Source organism: Hyaena hyaena, unplaced genomic scaffold, assembly GCF_003009895.1.
Source record: "Hyaena hyaena isolate Hyena2069 unplaced genomic scaffold, ASM300989v1 scaffold_50, whole genome shotgun sequence".
NCBI lineage: Eukaryota > Metazoa > Chordata > Mammalia > Carnivora > Hyaenidae > Hyaena > Hyaena hyaena.
The window spans coordinates 329,410-346,785 of record NW_024080682.1 but is presented as its reverse complement, the minus strand read 5'-3'; the positions used below and the strand labels follow the sequence as shown (position 1 = coordinate 346,785).

The 17,376-nt window shown below is 59.8% G+C and overlaps 1 protein-coding gene across 2 annotated transcripts; it reads right to left on the bottom strand.

Moving 5' to 3' along the window:
• Nucleotides 1-1,081: 1,081 nt before the first annotated feature.
• On the bottom strand, nucleotides 1,082-16,515 carry ABCB8 (ATP binding cassette subfamily B member 8). Of its 2 annotated transcripts, XM_039230761.1 has the most exons (16): nucleotides 16,346-16,515; nucleotides 12,408-12,723; nucleotides 11,884-12,039; nucleotides 11,712-11,806; nucleotides 11,464-11,569; nucleotides 10,490-10,651; nucleotides 10,303-10,388; nucleotides 10,096-10,193; nucleotides 9,597-9,702; nucleotides 6,266-6,299; nucleotides 5,942-6,078; nucleotides 5,674-5,768; nucleotides 5,443-5,576; nucleotides 4,501-4,648; nucleotides 2,915-3,165; nucleotides 1,082-2,288 (listed from the first exon to the last, which is right to left on the bottom strand). In XM_039230761.1, the coding sequence occupies exons 1-16, from the start codon at nucleotides 16,438-16,440 to the stop codon at nucleotides 2,163-2,165; spliced, it is 2,145 nt and encodes a 714-aa protein (XP_039086692.1). In that variant the 5' UTR covers nucleotides 16,441-16,515; the 3' UTR covers nucleotides 1,082-2,162. The 2 variants fall into 2 exon arrangements, with proteins under 2 accessions (XP_039086692.1, XP_039086693.1); XM_039230762.1 differs by lacking the exon at nucleotides 12,408-12,723.
• Nucleotides 16,516-17,376: the final 861 nt, after the last annotated feature.

Genomic DNA, 17,376 nt, shown 5'->3' with positions numbered 1-17,376 from the left:
AGCGGCTGGGGGCTGTGGGGGGGTCGCCCAGACACCCCCAGGGCAGATGGCCAGGGCCTGGTCCTCGTCAGTGCCCAGCCCCGCATTTGGTTCAATAAATGCTCATCTGCCCGTGTGGCTGTGAACAGAGAGACGCCGTACAGCAGGCCTGAGAGCACACAGGTTTCCCTCCACTAATTTGTTTACTGAAATCTATTTCTACTCCGTCTCTTTCCACAAAGCACTGAGGCTGCCGGGTTCACACTGGTGGGCTCCTGGCTGTGAGTGGGAGAAATACGGTTTGCCAACTGACCATGATCACATGGCGCTGCAGTCACCTGTCCACCTGTTGTCCCGACAAGCCCGCACTTCCACGGGGGCAGGGGCAGCGTCACACCCATCACAGGTGTGCGGCACATGATACGCGTAGCTTGGAAGGAGGTGAACAAGTTTATTGTACACGTGACCAGCTCCTGAGGCTGGAGCACAGGGAGTTGTGAGTACTTTCCCACAGATTACCCCATTTCAACTCTTCAACTCTCAAGAAGAGGTACCGCCAGGCATATGACCTGTGTTGAATAGTCGCAGGAGCCAAGGCTGAAGCTGAGGCCACGTGGCAAGCGTGAGGCTGACCCACAGCCTTCCGGCTCAAGGCCCGCCACAGACCTCGCTACTTCCCTGGGGTGGGGGAGTGGGGGGCTAGGATTTGGGGAGGCCGCCCTGAAGAGGTCCAGAGAGACCAGAGTCTGGTGTCAAGGGGGTCTCGGGGGGGGGCTGGAGCTGGGGGAGCAGGAGCTCGAAGGAGGGGTGAGGCAGGCCTGCGTGGACTTGGCCGGAAGCGGTGGCTGACTCTGGGCCGCACTGCCTGGGTGGGTGTTAAGCGGCAAGGCCACCCCACGCTCTGCCCCTACTGGGCTGTGGCCGCCCTGGCAGTGACCTTGGATCTGTAAGGAAGCAGGTATCAAACCAGGGTGGCTGTGGCCCTGGGACATTTCAGGTACTTTGTCCCCAGAGGAGCATCTGCTCCCAAGCCACACCCAGAGCAGAGGAGGCTGCGGGGGGGGGGGGGGGGGGGGGGGGGGGGGGGGGGGGGGGGCTAACCCCTGGCTCCTGCACTCACACCTGAGGCAACACCGCTTCTTCCAGGCTGGCCTCGGGCTACAGTGGAGCTCTCGCCCCTGAAACAGGGCACTCCCCTTCAGGGCCACAGGATGAATCCAACTGATTTTGTGTTTTGTCAGCCTGGGGGCTAGGTACTAACTTCCCCCAGAGGTTTGGTGACCTCTAGCACCATACGACCCCTGTGGCTGGAGTCCGGGGTATCTGTCGGCTCCGGCTTAGTCTCCTTCAGAGCCGGGTGGCCTCGTGTGGGAGGGCCATCCACAATCTCACAGGGTGACCGAGCCGAGGTGCACGGGACCAGGGCAGGGGTGAGACGGCCCAGTAAGCCGGAAAGCCGGAAGGTCCTCGTGGAACGGACCACGGCATGCCCTGCCCCTCCTCCCCCTTCCCAGGGGCCGGGGGCATGTGGGGCACTTGTTTCACTGGACGGGAGTGTGAGGGGGGGATGAAATCTAGAAAAAGGACCAGTATTCACAGAATAGGGTGCAGGAGGGGAAGCTGTTCTCAGGATGGGGGCTGTGGTTCGAGGGCCTGGCCTGAGGGACGGGCTCCTTCTCCTGGGGCTCAGAGAGCCAGTGGGGACGGAGCAGTGAGGGGAGTCGGCCAGGAAGTTGAGGTCCTGGCACGGGTGGGGGAAACCCTAGTGTGAACTCCTATTCCCCCTGACACCGGTTTATATAGAGGTGAGGCCTGATGCCTTTAGGCTATCAGGTAGGGGGCTAACTCGCCAGGGTTCCTGAGAGGGGTCGGGAGGGTCTGGGCAGAGGGAGGGGCCAGAGCAGGGGCCTGGGGACTCTGCCTCCCTCTCTGTGCAGCCCAATGACTCAGGGCTCTGGCGGAAGGGAGGCAGGCAGGAAGGGGAAGTGGGGGACGGGGGAGTGGTCCCGACCCCCCACCCCCCAGCTCAGCGAGAGGCCGGGGTTGCACTGTGAGCAGGGGAGCGGCAGCCCACACCCCGGCACACTGGCCTTCCTGGGTGTTTGGTCCCTGGGAGCCCCCCAAGCCGAGCCCCAGTCCTGGAAGTCGATGCTCGGCGGCAGCGAGACCTTAACCAGCTGCTCTCAGGCCTTGGGGTGGCGGTTCCTGGGGCCTCTGGGCATCTCGGGAGCTGGGACGTCCAGGGCCTGTCTCCGGATGAGGTCCGCATACAGCCCGCCCTTCTTCAGGAGCTCCTTATGGGTCCCCACCTGGAGAGAGGAAGGAGGGCCAGGTGGTCACCCCAGCCCAGTTCACAGCCCTAGGAGGGCTGGCCTCTTAGCAGCCATGGGCTCACTGTCTTCTTAGCCAGTGTCTCCTGGAGGCACTGTGAACCCAGAGCACTGGCTTGTGTGAACTCGCTAGCGCCGCCTGCCTGCTTGGCCAGGCTTTGGAAGAGCACCCAAGTCCTGTCTCCCTCACAGAACCCAGAGACTCCAGCTTTCACTCGAGTGAGCAGCTGGGGGGCGCTGATCCTTGCCGCAGAGCAGCCTCTGGAGATCGGCTCCCGGCCAGCCTCTCACCAGGGTACCTGGTGCTGCCTCTGCTGTGCCTCGGCCCCTAGGCCCCTTCTCCCTAGTGCTCTGCACTTTGAGTCCCTTCCCTTCGGTCCTGGGAGTCATGAAGTAGCTCTACAACCCCCCCCACCCGGGGTACTGGAAGAAATGGGCCCTGAGAGGCCAGGGCAGGAATTCCTGAATCTGCACCGGGTGCCGCTTCCGGAACATGCCCCAGGCCCCCAGGCCAGGCCAGACCCTCACATGGCCCAGCTGAGCCGCTCTTTCCACTGTGTCCGCGGTCAAAACTGTCCCCACCCGCTTCCCGGCCCCCAGCTGACCTCGCAGACTCGGCCGTGGGCCATGACGACGATGTGGTGGGCCCCTCGTACGGTGCTGAGCCGGTGCGCGATGACCAACACTGTGCGGCCGGTGCTGGCGCGGTCCAGGGCCTCCTGCACGACGCGCTCGGACTCTGAGTCCAGGGCGCTGGTCGCCTCGTCCAGGATCAGCACCTTGGGCTGCTTGATGAGGGCACGGGCGATGGCTAGGCGCTGCTTCTGGCCACCAGACAGGGTTGCGCCCCGCTCACCTGGGGAGGACGGGGCCAGGGCAGGGTCTTGAAGCGATCTTCGGCTCTGCACTTGGGGGAGGCCCCACAGAGGGGTACCTGGGCCGTCTGGAATTTTCCATCTGGTCCCTCGGGCTCCCCACCTTGCACCAGGCACATTTGTCCTGCCTCTGATGGGTCAGCATCCTGACCCCACGACCCTGTGCAAACGCATACATGCACTCCCACCAGACAGCGGGAGGGGCGCACACGCGGGACTCAGCGCCCCTCCCACCTGCGAGGGTCTCAGAGCCATGCCTGCGCCTGTGGCTCTAGCTGCCTTCTCCTGGCCGGCTGGGTCTCCACTGGCGTGGGGACATCCATGACCCAGATGTGGGCCCTGGAGCATGGTAACGGCCTGCCACAGGGCATTCTGGGAAGACCATACTTGGGGTCTACCATGCTTGCAGGAAACAGCAGAGGGGGCAGCCTGGGAGCAAAAAAGAGCACCGGGGGCCGGTGGTCAGAGGTCAGCAAGGGCAGACGGAAGCCCCAGACGAGCCTGGGAGTGTGCTGGAGACAGAGGTACATGGAAGGTGGAGCTTGAAGGGGGGGGGCGGGCACAGCATCTCCAGGCAGGGGCGTGTGGGCGCTAGGCAGTGACCAGACAGCGCTGCGTCGGTAACAGAGCGTGGATGACAGCTAAAGACAGGGGCAGTGCGAGCCTGAAGCTCAGCCAGACTAAGGCCTAAGTTTCAAGAAGTGCTGAGAACCCCAGGTATGCCTACATCTGGAGATGTGCCGGAACATTCTGCAACAGAGTCAAGGACTTGGGATGATAAACATGGCCCCCAAGGTTGAAAACAAGACCCCCCGAGATGAATGCACAAAGCTGCAAGGCGCGATATGAATATTCCAGTGGGAGGCTACGACACTGCAATGTCCCAGATCCACGAACGCCCTTCTCTGGGTCGCTCAGGAGGGAGGCCTGTTCAGCCTCATCAAGCCCTGTGGGTGACTAGACAGAAACACTTTGAAATTAAGGAACAGAAGGGCAGGAATGAAACAGGAGCCTGAAGCGCAAGGAATTACGAGAAGTAACAACAGTCCAGAGCTTCTCTCCGCTCTTAGCACGTGGAGGCCGCTGCTAAGCCCTCAAGGTTCCCAGCACCGCAGACCCCTTGCAAGTGTCCCGGCTGCGTCCTGCGCCTGCACTTCCTGATGCCCCTGGTCTCTGCAGCCTGCGTGCAGCTGCACCTTGGGCCCGTGTCTTGCCCCCTGGCTGCAGCCTAGCCTTCCCTGATGCCAGGCCTGGGTTCCCGTGGCCCGTTCTTGATGGCCCAGCAGACCCGAGCGGAGCACTGCCCCGGGACTCACCGACTATGGTGTTGTAGCCCTCGGGGAAGCTGCTGATGAACTCGTGGGCATTGGCCTCCCGGGCAGCTGCATAAACCTCTTCATCTGAGGCGCTCGGCTTCCCAAAACGGATGTTCTCCATGATTGTTGTTCCGAACAGGACTGGCTCCTGTGGGCGGGGGGCGGGGGGTGTCCACACCGCACATTCTAACTTTGCCCCAAGCCCCCCGGGGTGCCTCAGGAGAAGGTGATTTTGGCCACATCGGAACGGGCCTCTTGGAGGGCAGGTGGGGGCAGTTCGAAGTTACAACCCAACAAGAACAGAGAGAGAGACCTATCAAAGTGAGGAGAGGCCGAGCCCCCGCAGGGCACAGGGGCCCTCCCCTCAGCAGTGGGATGGGGAGGGGGCCGGGCCAGCTGGCCGGGCAAAGCCCCTCCTCTCTGGAGAGAGGGGGAGGAAAGGGGCGACATTCTGGCTTCCTCCGCAGAGGTAGGTTGGTGAGGGTGCCCTCTTTATCCACTCACGGGGGGAAGGGTGGGCCCTCTCTGGACGGTGCGACCTCACACAAGAGGAAAGAAGTGGGGCCGAGGGCTTCAGGGTGGGGCCATGGGGCCTTGCTTAGTCAGGGGCGGTGGTCTCTAGATCTTCTGGACACCACACGCTTGTCAGAGGACCCAGGGGTCCTAAAAGAGCGTCCCAGCGCACCTGCCTGGATGGCGGTAAGGGAGGAGCTGTGGCGGGGTGGGGGGGGGCAAGTCCCAGATCCCGTGCCTGAGGGGGAGCAAGTTGGGAAGGCGCAGCCCACCCCCTGCTCCCACCCCACAGAGAGAGCAGGGGGTGAAGGGGCTGGCGGGGAGGGAAAGGGGAAAGGCCCCTGTGCAGTAAGGACCGAGAGAAAAGACAAAAGAGCGTCTGCAAGTTAGAGACACACTTGCCACCCGGGAAGACTGTCCTCTCCCCACCTGGCTGATGAAGCCGATGACCTGGCCCCGGAGCCAGGAGGGATCGAGGCTTCGCAGGTCCTGCCCATCCAGGGTCACCACGCCGGCCGTGGGGTCGTAGAAGCGCTCGAGCAGCGAAGCCACCGTGGTCTTTCCTGGGGATTTGTTTGGGGTTGGGGACACAGGGCGGTCAGAGAGGTGGCATGGTTTCTGCAGGCCCCTGGTGGCAGGTGAAGGGGCCCCTCCTCTCACCTCCTCCGGACTGCCCCACGAGGGCCACGATCTTGCCAGGGGGCAGCGTGAGGGTGAAGTCTTGTAGGACCTGGAAGCCGGGGCGGCAGGGGTAACTGAAAGGAGCCAACGGAGACCCTTAGTTAGAGCCGGTTCCTGGCCCCTCTCTGCCAGTCCCTCCTCGAGTCTCACTGTACCCCGAGGGGGGCTCGTTTAGAGGGAGACACAGACCCACAGGCCCTCAGCCCAGAGGGAACGACCCCCGCGGCCACCCGCTGACGCCGCTGACCTGAAGCTCACGTTGTGGAACGTGACGGCCCCGCGCAGGTGCTCCCTGGGGATGCAGCAGCCCCCAGCCAGCGGGATGCACGGGCTCAGGGTCATGTACTCAAAGACCCGGGCTCCCGCGCTGAGCCCCCGCACCACCTGGGGAGGGGGTTAAAGGCCGAGGTGAGGGAGGGGTGGGGTCCGCGGGCAGCGTCTCCTGGACTCTCACAGAGTCCCCTCCACCTGACACCCGGTGCCTGCAGCACACGGGACGCTGCTTGCTGCCAGGACTCCAGCCCAGATCCGATGTCCACACCCCAGGGCCCGCCCCCTGACTGAAACTCACCTGGCCGAACAGGACAGAGAGGTTGGCCATGGACCTGGGAGGAGGAGAGAAAGGATCAAAGAGTGGGGACAAGGGCCCCAGCGAAGGCTGACGCCAGAGGGGAGGGTGTGGGTCTCAGCTGCACGGGGGGGGGGGGGGGGGGGGGGGGGGGGGGGGGGGGGGGGGGGGGGCGGGCGGGACGGCCGTGTGAGGCTAGGAAACAGGGAGCCCGAAGGCGAACACAGAATGTTCCTGAAATCTGGGACGCAAGGAGCCCTGGGATCCAGCAACACCAGATAGTTGACTGGCAAGTCGTTTCTCCTTGGAGCCACGTTATCTCCTTGTTCTCCCCTCGGCCAGATGAGCGTGACAACTGTCCGCTACCTCAGGCCCGGGGGCTCCAGGGAGATGGACGCAGAGAGCAGGTACGGGGCTCAGAGGAGCTGGGCTCCGTGCCGCCTGCCCGCACCAGCTACACAGGGAGAGTTCCAGCGCCAAGAACAGATCAGGCCCACAAGGCCCTGAGGTCAAGGTCAGATCTTGCCTGACAGACTCCTGGGGGAGCGAGGACTAATTAAGGTGGAAAAATGGATGTTCATCCTTTCAGAGAAGGAAGAATACTGAGGACCCTGGAACACGGCGGGGGTGGGGGAAGACTCTGGGGGCAGGACCCCAAAACAAAGTTCCATAGAGATGCTAGCGCGGGCTTGCCCTGTGGCGCGAGTGTGTCTCTGCCTAGGGGGTCGCCTCCACTGCCGAGCAGGGCTGTCGGCTGCTGGAAGGTGGTGAGTCATGCTTCTCAGTCACCAGCCCCTGACCAGGCTGGCTGGCCCACGCCACTGCGCGCGCGTCTGTGAGTGTGCACGCGGGTCCTTCTCGGAGAGGAAAGACTGAGTGCCTGGAAGAGGAAAGTCACTTCTTCCAGCACCAGCGGTGAGGAGGGGAGGGCCTGCAAGGAAACGGTGCTGGCAGGCTCAGAGAGTAACTGGCCCGTGCCGGAGGGAGTGGAGAGGCACCAAGCAAGGAAGAGCCAGGACAGCGAGGATCTGTGGATGACAGGGAGAATGTTCTCCACAAGAGATCTGGAGGCCATCAGGGCCTGGCAGAGGTGCCTGGCAGCCACCAAAGACCGGATGCACGTGACTCATTGGCGTGTGAGGACCCTACTCAAAGAGACGGCTCAGAAGGCAGGCCCTGGCTCTCGGGAGAGGCCTGGAAGGGAGGTGGCCCAGTCCCGGTGAGGGAGGCCCAGACCCAGATGCAGACCAGGTGGCCTGGCCCTGACTGTGGCCTGTCTGGGTACCTCTCCGTCTCCTCCAGAGATCCAGTGCCACAAGAACACCTAGAATGGGGTCTAAAGGTTGAGGCTGCCTCCCTTCCCTCCTTTCCCCTGCTGGACCCCAGGAGAAAATACACCAGCCTCTTAAATAAAATAGACTGAATTCCGGCAAGGTGGGTGGTGAAGAATCTCCATGTGTGGAAGCCCCCCCCCCAAAAGGGATGCTCCTAAGGCCTGTGACTGTGGGAGCAGCTCCATTTAGCAACCAGAGACAGAGAGAGAGAGAGAGCGAGCAGAGATGAACTTCCTAGGCTTTTCTGTTTGCAAGAGAGCTCTGCTAACTGACTGGCCAGTGCTGTGAGGAGGAAAGGAAAGGGCATGAACTCAGGCCATACAGAGAAACGGGGGCCCAGATGAAGGCGAGCCTGATGGGGGAGGGCCAGGCCTGGGGCATGTAGGGAAAGGGAGCCCTTCCCAGCACTGCCGTGCACAGCCACATGGTGACCGTACGCACGGAACCCGGCGGGCCTGCCAGGCTCCTCAGGACCAGAGCACAAGGCCAGGGCCCAGCTTGGGGTCTGGGCCAAGTCCCATCTCTACAACAGTCAAGGGTCTCTTCGTCCCCAGGCTACCAGGGAAGAGTTCCCAGGCTGGAGGAGGGAAGATGCCACCCAGGGTCTGAACTTCAGAGAAAGGGTGAATGGGCGCAGAGATGGGAGCACCAGACACAAACGGGGCCCAGGACGGGAGTCTTTTCTACCAGCTCGTCTTCGGATTGGCTGCGGTCCACCTGGGACGATAAAGCTGATGGCGAGGGCACTGCAGGAAACAGGCAGTAGGCATGACGCAGAGCCAGGCCACAAGAGCCGGAAGCAAACGGGGAAGGGGCACGGGGGGGGGTTGTCTGGGGTGATACTCGGTTCTCCTGGCGTGGTTGGCAGTAATACGGGTCCCTGATCTTCATATTTGCTCTTCTGTTATTCATCGTGACACCTACTTACGCTTTCCGGACTTTCATGTACACAGCGTGTGGGGGAGATACAGGGATGGGAAACGGCAGCCGGGACTGCTCGTGTTTAGCTCAGAAGAGAGAGGAGAGGGGAGGCTTTGGGGGTTTTGAGCAAAGGGAGCCGAGAGCTCGGGGACACAGGCCCAGTGGAGCGGGCAGATCGCACAGCAACGAACACAGTGAGCTCCAGGCCGGGAGGCGCAGGGGAGGGGCTGAGCCGCTCGTCCCCGGGAAGGTCAGGCGGGGGATGGCAGGCGAGCGAGCTCGTAAAGGGCATGTCAGAGACGGTCTATCTGTGCACGGAATCTTACTCAGCCTCAGAGAGGAAGGAAATTCTGACACAGTCTACGCTGTGGATGAACCTGGAAGATACTATGCTGAGTGAGACAGGACAGCCACGAAAGAACAAACGTCGTGCAATGTCACTTACGTGAGGCACCCAAGTGGGCACATCACAGACATGGAGGCTGTCAGGGGCTGGGGCAGGGTCGTGGGGGCTCAGTGTTTAATAGGCAGTTTCGGTTCTGCAGGTCGAAGAAGGGCTGGCGACGGATGGTGGTAACGGCTGCACAACTCTACGCTTACAAACATAATATGGTAAATGTGACGTTACATGTATTTTGCTATGATGACCAATTTTTTAATATATATATATATATATATTTTTTTTTATTTCTAGACGAGAGAGAGAGACAGCGTGAGCAGGGGAGGGTCAGAGAGAGAGGGAGTCACAGACTGAAACAGGCTCCAGGCTCTGAGCTGGCAGTCAGCACAGAGCCCGACGCGGGGCTCGAACCACGAACCGCGAGATCATGACCTAAGCGAAAGTCGGACGCTTAACCGACTAAGCCACCCAGGCGCCCCGATGACCAATTTTTTAAAAAGCTGTCCCAGAAATGTCAGAACCATTTTGGCGGCCGAAGATGGCAGCCGCATTCCTGAGCGTATGGTCCATGAACTGGGTTACAGGGAGCTCGTGGATGCACGGGGAACCCTCCCCAGGCAGCCCCCGGGGCAGGCCGCCACCGAGGAGTGCTGCAGGATGGGGACAGCCTCGCACTCACCTCTGCACTGTCTGGGAGGCCACCAGGAAGGACATGAGGTCTCCCCCCGTCAGCTCCTGTCCAGCCACAAGGGAGCCCCCAATAAATAGGGTGCCCAAGACCATGCCTGCGTGTGGAAAGGGACAGACAGGAGGTCAGGAAGGCAGCGGCTGGGAGCAGGGGACGGAGCCCGAGCCAGGCGTCAGTCCCCAGTTCTGGTCCCTGCTGTGCCTCCAACTGAGACATCACCAAGTTCCTGGAACAGCGTCTGCCTTTGCTTCATTTGGAAACCAGTGTGAGCGTGTGTGCGTGTGTGCGCACACGCGTGCATGTGTGCTGGTAGAGCTCATGCACCTGGCGCTCCACAGATGTCTGAAGGACACCAAGCAGGCGGAGGGCCGCCCCTCCCCTGCCTGGCTGGGACCTGCCCTTCGCTGCTCCAAGCTCATCCCCAGCGGTGACCATGACTGTGACCGGCCACGCCCACCCGGAGGGGGCGGGGAGGGACTTGCTCACTCACAGTTGAAGGCAATGTTGGAGAGCCCCTGGAACAAGGCGATGCCTCTGCCCAGCTCCTCTGCCTTACAGCGGGAGTCTTCCAGCTCTGCTCCGTACCGTCTGGGGAGACAGCCCAAGCCCGGCCGTCAGGAAATAGCTGACTGCAGGGCTGGCAGGGTGCATTCAGGGAGTCCTCCCTGCTTCCTGCTCCTCCCCGTCGGGGACTCACTCCTCTTCCCGCTGCTCCATGGCGAAGGCCCGCACGGTCCGGACGTTGGCCAGGGCCTCATCGGCTACGCCCGTCGCCCTCGCAATCTGCAAGGAGTCCCGGAAGCAGGCGGCTGGGTCGGGGCCGGGGCGGAATGGCAGGGGCAGGTAGGAACGGGGACAGCGAGGCTGGGCAGGGGTGCTGCTACCTGCTCCTGACACTGGCGAGACAGTTTGCGGAGAGCCGAGCCCAGCAGGGTGCCAACTCCCATGAGGGTGGGTGTGGCCACCATCAGGAGCAGCGTGAGGCGGGGGGACAGCATAGACAGGGACACCAGGCAGCCAGCCACCTGGGTGCAGCTTCGCAGCCCCTGGGGGAGAGAAGGGAGGCGGGAAGGCTGTGTGGCATCGGCGCCACGACATGGGAACTTCGCCACGGGTCCACTGGCTGCAGCTACATTCACAAGGCCAAGGCCACGGGTCTGACCCCGGGAGGCCAAGTGGCAGTCCACCCAGTCATAAAACCTAACCTTCTCTCCTCGCAGGCACGAAAGGCCTGGGAGAGAATGCCTATGGGCCGCGGCACCCTTCTCCCAGACAAATCCCAATTTGCTTCGCGTTTTGATTTCGGAACTGAACAAAGAGAATCAAGCAGGGGTGTTGCCCAGGGACTGCCGCGGGCCAGTGTCACGGTGACCATGGGGGCGGAGGAGGACGGGACATCGGTAGTGCAGGACAAAGCCTTCACTCGTTCTCAGCAGCACTTGTCAGCATGCCAGGCACTCTGGGGGCAAGGCAGGCTGGGGCGATTTTGCTCTTGGCAAGCCGGTCCAGGAAGGGCTCTCGTTGGAGTCCTTGGGAAGGTTTTCTGGGGAGGTAGAATTTCAGAGCAGGAGAGAAACAGCCTGTCTGACCTTGGATGAGACCACAGTACCTCCCTTCCGTGAACTTCCCCATTCCGTCACCCACACCCTCACCAGACAGCGGGCTTCTCGCTTGGTGTGCAGCTAGGCTCAGGGCCCAACAGCAAGGCGGGGTGGGGCTGGCCTGCTGTGTCTACACTGGAGAGAGAGTGTGTGTGTGTATATGCAGGGGCCTGGGGAACTGACCTGGGGGCTGGCCTGCTGTGTCTACACTGGAGACAGAGTGTGTGTGTGTATATGCGGGGGCCTGGGGAACTGACCTGGGAGATGACAAGTTTGAAAGATGATTTAAACTCTTGCACATCAGTTGTCAATCGGCTCACCAGCTGCCCTGTCTTTTTAGCATCAAAGAAAGCAATATCTTGTCTGGTAGTAGGTCAAAGGTACGGCAGGTTGGGGAGAAGAGGAGACGTTAGCTCAGTATGAGACCCTCCCCCTACATGTATCCGCACCCCCGAGGCCATCAGCCCCCCCCACCCCCCCGGCCGCACCCCACAGCTGGCAGTACCGGAGCAGGTTGCTGAAGAGGGCCCTCCGCATGTCCACGGCCATGCGCTCGCCGATGCGGGACAGCAGAACCAGGTACCCGAAGGTCAGCAGGCCCTGGGAGAGAGGCCGGGGCACTCAGGGGCGCCCAGGCGGCTTCTGCGGGGGCCCCCAGGCCCTCCCTCCCGCTGTACCTGAACGCCATAGAGGATGAGCAGGTAGGTGCCGAGATTCCTGGACTCAGTCAGGAAGCTACCCACGTGGTCCCGCGTGTACTTGGCCACGATCTCCACCAGCTGGCCCAGGAGCAGGGGGATCTGCACATTCACCAGGGCCGCACCCAGTGCCAGCTTCGGGGGGCGGGGGGCAGACCTTTAGAGGGGGCCATATTCTTCCCCATCCCTGGCCCTGACCCTGGCCTCCCTCTCCTGCAGCTGTTCACATTTGGCTACCCCTGTGCTTCTCTGAGTCCCAGTCGAGGCTGCCAGTGCCTGGGTACTCCTGTACCCCGCACGCCGAGCTGCCCCGTGTGGGATCTCCCGGCGCCCCTCGGCTTCCGGTCCCCGAGGCAGCCAGCGCTTGCTGCTTCCTGAGGTCTATCCTGAGACTTGGTGAGGCAGACAAGCTGTCTCCAGGCAGCTCCGGCTGGCGCTTCTGCAAGCCCCTGGCGGGGTCCTTCCCCGGCCCTGGTGTGGGGGAAAGGGGAGGGGCATCTCACCACGACGGCCACTGCCAGGACCAGCAGGTGGGGGCGCAGAAACTGCCAGAAGAGCTTCCAGTTAAAGTGGGAATCCCCGACACAAGGGGACCTGGAGCCGGCAGGCGGGGGCTCTTCTGCCTCACACAGCGCCACAAGGCAGAGGCGGGGGCACTTACTCCACAGCACAGGGCCCAGGAGGACGCCCCCGACCCAGCGCCAGGCAGAGGGTCTTCGGCTGGGAGCTGGAGGTGCTCGAAGGAGGCGAGCCCGGAGCTGGGCGCGCAGCTGGGCCACGGCCCTGAGGAGGCCGGAGCTGTGGCGGCCATCAGAGCACCTGCAGGGAGACAACGGCATCGCTGGCTCACGGCCCCGACTGAACTTCAAGGGGGCAAAAAACCAGGCCGGCTCTGGGCTGAGGCCCCTGGACAGCATTCCCTCCTCCGTAGGGTCCTACGCTGCCCCTCCCAGGGCTGTTCCTTAGCAACCACAGTTTCTAAGAGAAACCCATCGAGGCCAAGTCGCTGAGGAGAGAGACAACGGCTGGTAACCAAGTCAGAAAGGTGCTCTCGCTGTGCCGTCGGACAGCTGGGGCCCCTCAGCCTCCAGGGACCATCTCCGACCCACACTCTTTCTGATTGTGCGACATCACTCTGGGCAGCAGCTAGTCCGCAGGCACTCCGTTTACAGTCGAGGAAACAGAGGTCCCAAGTGAATCCGGTTCAGAGAGGCAAGAGAGGGGGAGCGCTCCCCGCAGCGCCCGGCACTCGGCTCACTTGCAGTGGGGACGCGTGGCCCACGCGGCCCCCACCTCGCCAGTCAGTGGCCCGGCCGTGTTTGATGCTCCCTTCCCTGGGAGGGAGATGCCCTATTCTCACTGATGGAAGAGAATGTCACGTGGACGGAGAGAGCTGAAGCCATTTGTCCCCACACAGCAGAACCTGGACACGAGGGGAACCCTGCAGTGTGATTCCAGTATCCAGTCTTATTGTAGTCTGCCGCGTGTGCCGTGCCCAAGGCTGGGTGTGGCAGGGCCTGGACTGGCCCCGAGTCTTCTGCCCCTGGTCACTGCTCAGTGTACCCCAACACCCTGGCTCCTCCCAGGCCCTGAGTGCTTATGTGATGGTGTATGGAGGAAAATGGTGACACGCTCCCTATCAACTGAAGGAGAAAAAAAGAAATGAACAATCCAAAGAATGTATCTTGTCATCTCAGATCGGCCCAAATCACTTCCTCTGTTCTGCGGTTTCCATATCGACACACGGCGGTGTCGGGTTGAGTGCCTACTGTGTGCCCGCGCTCTGCTGGGAGGCACGGGGAAGAAGAGGCAAACAGGACAGAGCACGTAACTGCCCTCATGGTGCTTATGCTTTAGCGGGAAGGACTAACAGCCAGTGACAAAGTTTGCTGAATGTGGAAAGGGGAGTGCAGGGTGCTCAGGGAGCACAGAACACGAATTCCCTAGGTGAGGGAATCAGGAGAGGCCTTTCTGAGGAGACCCGAGGGTGGATGGGAAGGAGCTAGCCAAGTGAAGGCGGTGGGGATAAAGTAGGGGAGAGCTCTAGGCGGTAGGAAGTGTGTTTGGGGCACCTGCAGGTACGAAAGAATGGGAAACGTCAGGGATTGAAGAGCTACAGCCTGGAGTACATAAGGGAGAGGAGGCATGGGTGGGACAGGCATCCCAAGTTTTTATAGGACACCTGGGCTTTAGAGGGCAAGGAGGGCCCTTTGTGGTTTTTAGGCTGAGGCACATAATCAAATCTGCATCTTAAAGGTCACAGCAGAGGGGAGAAGGCTGGAGAAGAGCGAGCCTGGCTACGGGGACCCTGTTATAAGCAGAAGTTATTTGGCCAAGAGTAAATGGGGGGATGTTCAAAAATTCAAGTGAGGTTATTGATGGGGAGTGGCTTTTAAAAACAAATAGGTGGAAACCTGGGGGGCTCGGTCAGTTAAGCATCTGACCCTTGATTTTGGCTCAGGTCATGATCTCATAGTTCGTGAGATTGAGCCCCGCATCAGGCTCCGCGCTCACAGAGCAGGACCTTGGTTTGGGATTCTCTCTCTGCCCCTCATGTAATCTCTCTCTCAAAATAAATAAATAAGCATTACAGAAAAAAAAAAACATAAATAGGGGCACCTGGGTGGCCCAGTGGGTTAAGCGTCCGACTCTTAATTACAGTTCAGGTCATGCGTGATCTCACAGTTCGTGATAGTGAGCTCCACACTGGGATTTTTCTCTCCTCTCCCCGCCCCTTCCCTGCTTGCAGGCATTCACTTGCTCTCTCAAAATAAGTAAACATTTAAAAAAAAATGAATAGAATGACGTTTTTCTTTACTGTGATGGTCTTTTGTATTCTCAGACGCTCCCAGCTTCAACTTCGGACTCCACTTCCTCCTTTCCTTGTTTCAAGGAGGCCTGGGTCCTCTGTGTTATGCCTCCTTCCATCCCACTCCATCTGCCTGGCTTTTATGTCTCGTTTTCCACTGTGTACTTTATATTTATCCTAAGTTTTAGACAGAGAAGCTCACCTTCCTTCTGCCCTGTGTAATTGTCCAATTTCCCCCCGAGACTTTGTATTCCTTGAGGGCAGGAAGCTCTGTCTTATTCACATTCATCCCCAGCTCTTAGCAGAGTTCTCGCACATAACAGATATTCAGCAAACAGTTGTTTGTTGAGTGCATGGCCTCATTAGAAACGCAGAAGGGAAAAATCTGACCTGACCTGCTACTGCATTGTTTGCAAAGCTGTAGACTCACTGAGGTCAACAGTAAGAAATATGTCGTACACTGCCACCCAGTACAATAAACACAGGTCACACAAAATTGAAATGCTTCACAAAACAATACTCTCCCTAGTTTTAAAGCATGTATTCTATTCTACTCACTTGTTTTAAAAAGTAGGCTCCACACTCAACGTGGGGCTGGAACTTATGACCCTGAGATCAGGAGTCGTGTGCTCACTAGGCACCCTCTATTCCATTCACTTTGACACGATCCTGACGCACTACGTTCATTTTAGGATCTCCCGTGTTGTGACTTGCACATTTGAAAGACACTGCACTCGTGGCCACACAAATACCTGCATATCGTCTGATGTATTTCCCTGCGTTTCTCTCTGGTTTAAATGATATCAATACCCTTACTCTTTTCCTAAGGAGTGTTTCAAGCACTTTAATAATTTACCATGGTCACTTTCCAGTTTCTCTCATCTTCTCCAAACTAAGACAAAGCAGGGCTTGGTCGCTGCCAAGAACCGGCAAATTACTTCCCAGCAACGGCACTTCCAGCTCCAGGTTGGCCCAGCTCTTGCCATCTTTCAATCCGATGGGCTTTCAAAAGGATACAAGTCGGTATCAACCCACCCCTGCCAATCTGGTGCCTGCCTGGCCCCCAGATTCTTCTTCTCCAGGATTAGGAAGGAATCCGTCCCTTCTCTTAAAACAGTTACACTGGAGTCTCAGTTTCAGGGTCCACGTTCGTTTCCTACAAGTGTCACTCTCACTTTGGACCAACATGTGTAAACACACAAAAACACACATGTACAGCGCTTCTAGATTGACTTTTTTTTTTTTTAATCTCTGCTGAAAGAATCCAGATCCCAAATTGCCAGACCAATTCCAAGAACGAGGACAGGGACGGGGCAGGGACGGACCCAGGCTCGACACCTTTGCAGCATGGCGCCCTCTAGTGGGAAAGACGGACCCGGTGTGGTCACCGACCTAGAGCGTTCCCTCCAGGCAGCCCACACGCGGATACAGATGAGGCGAGTCTCCGGCGGGCACCTGGGTAGTCGCTATAAATAATTGAGGCCAATCCCCGGGGAGTGACATTCTACCCTCGGGCCGGCCTACAACTTCCAGCAGGCCTCGCGCGAGCCCGGGACTCCATCTCCCGGCAGGCCCCACGCCCCGCCATCCGGTCAACGGCCCGCGCTCCCAAGTCGGTTTGTCACTTTTTACCTGACGGCCGAGAATGTCTGGAAGCGGAGGGGTAGCATCAGCCTGCCTGGGACAGGGCCACCCCGAATTCCGACCCGAAATAAGTGCACCAACATGATGGGACGTGAACACAGGAGCAGCCGGCAACGGCAGCCTCACCCTCATCCCATTGAGGGCTCCATGTTGGCACCGGCCCCTATCCCGACAGCCCCCTCGCGTCTCGGCGATGATTGGTGGATATACGCATCAATCTCATCGCTAGCTGTGATTGAAGAAAACCTCTTCCTTCCGGAACTGTGATTGGAGACAGACGACTATCCGCCCGCCCCCAGCTGTGGGCGGGGCCGAACCTGTGGGGCTTTGCCTTCCGCCCACTGCCCGGGTCAGTCCTGAGGGGACTTTAAGGGTGTAGGTTTAGCGCGTCCCTCCGCTGCGGGGGTAGCCTTAGTAACGCGCCAGCTCTACCCCCAGACCTCGGGGCTGTTGGTCAGTGGGTGCTGCCTGCGGACTCTAGATGTCCCAGGGCCTCTAGGGAGTGTAGAGTGTTGGTCCTAGGGGAGGAAGAGACCAAAATGGCCTGGGGAATTTTTTCAAAACATGTGTTCGTTTCTTGTCATCCCTCCGTTTCTCCCAGACAGGTCAGAGCTCCAGGGATGGCAGTCACGTGTATTTGGGAAAAAGTTATCCTGGCCACTCTGATACACCGCCTACTCAGCGACTGACACCCACTAGTGTGGAGGTCCTGAGTAGCTTATGGAGGCCCCCATAGGGATCCTTCTTCCGCAGATGCCTTCTCACCGCAGCCTGGGTGATTTGTCTAAGGCTCCCACCGCACAGCTCTTGCACCTCTGTTAAATGCTTATTTCTTTCTTCCGTGTAATTTTTTGCATAGGTACACTTCCCCCCAACCCCCCATCCCCCCACGCCAGGGGCCCTGACTTCTTTTTGAGTAGTGTCTCTGGCTCATTCATCCAATTCCCCTTCCCCTCCAAGTGGTGCCTGATAGAGAAGAGTGCCCTTTTTTTTAACATTTTCTTTTTTTTTTTTAATGC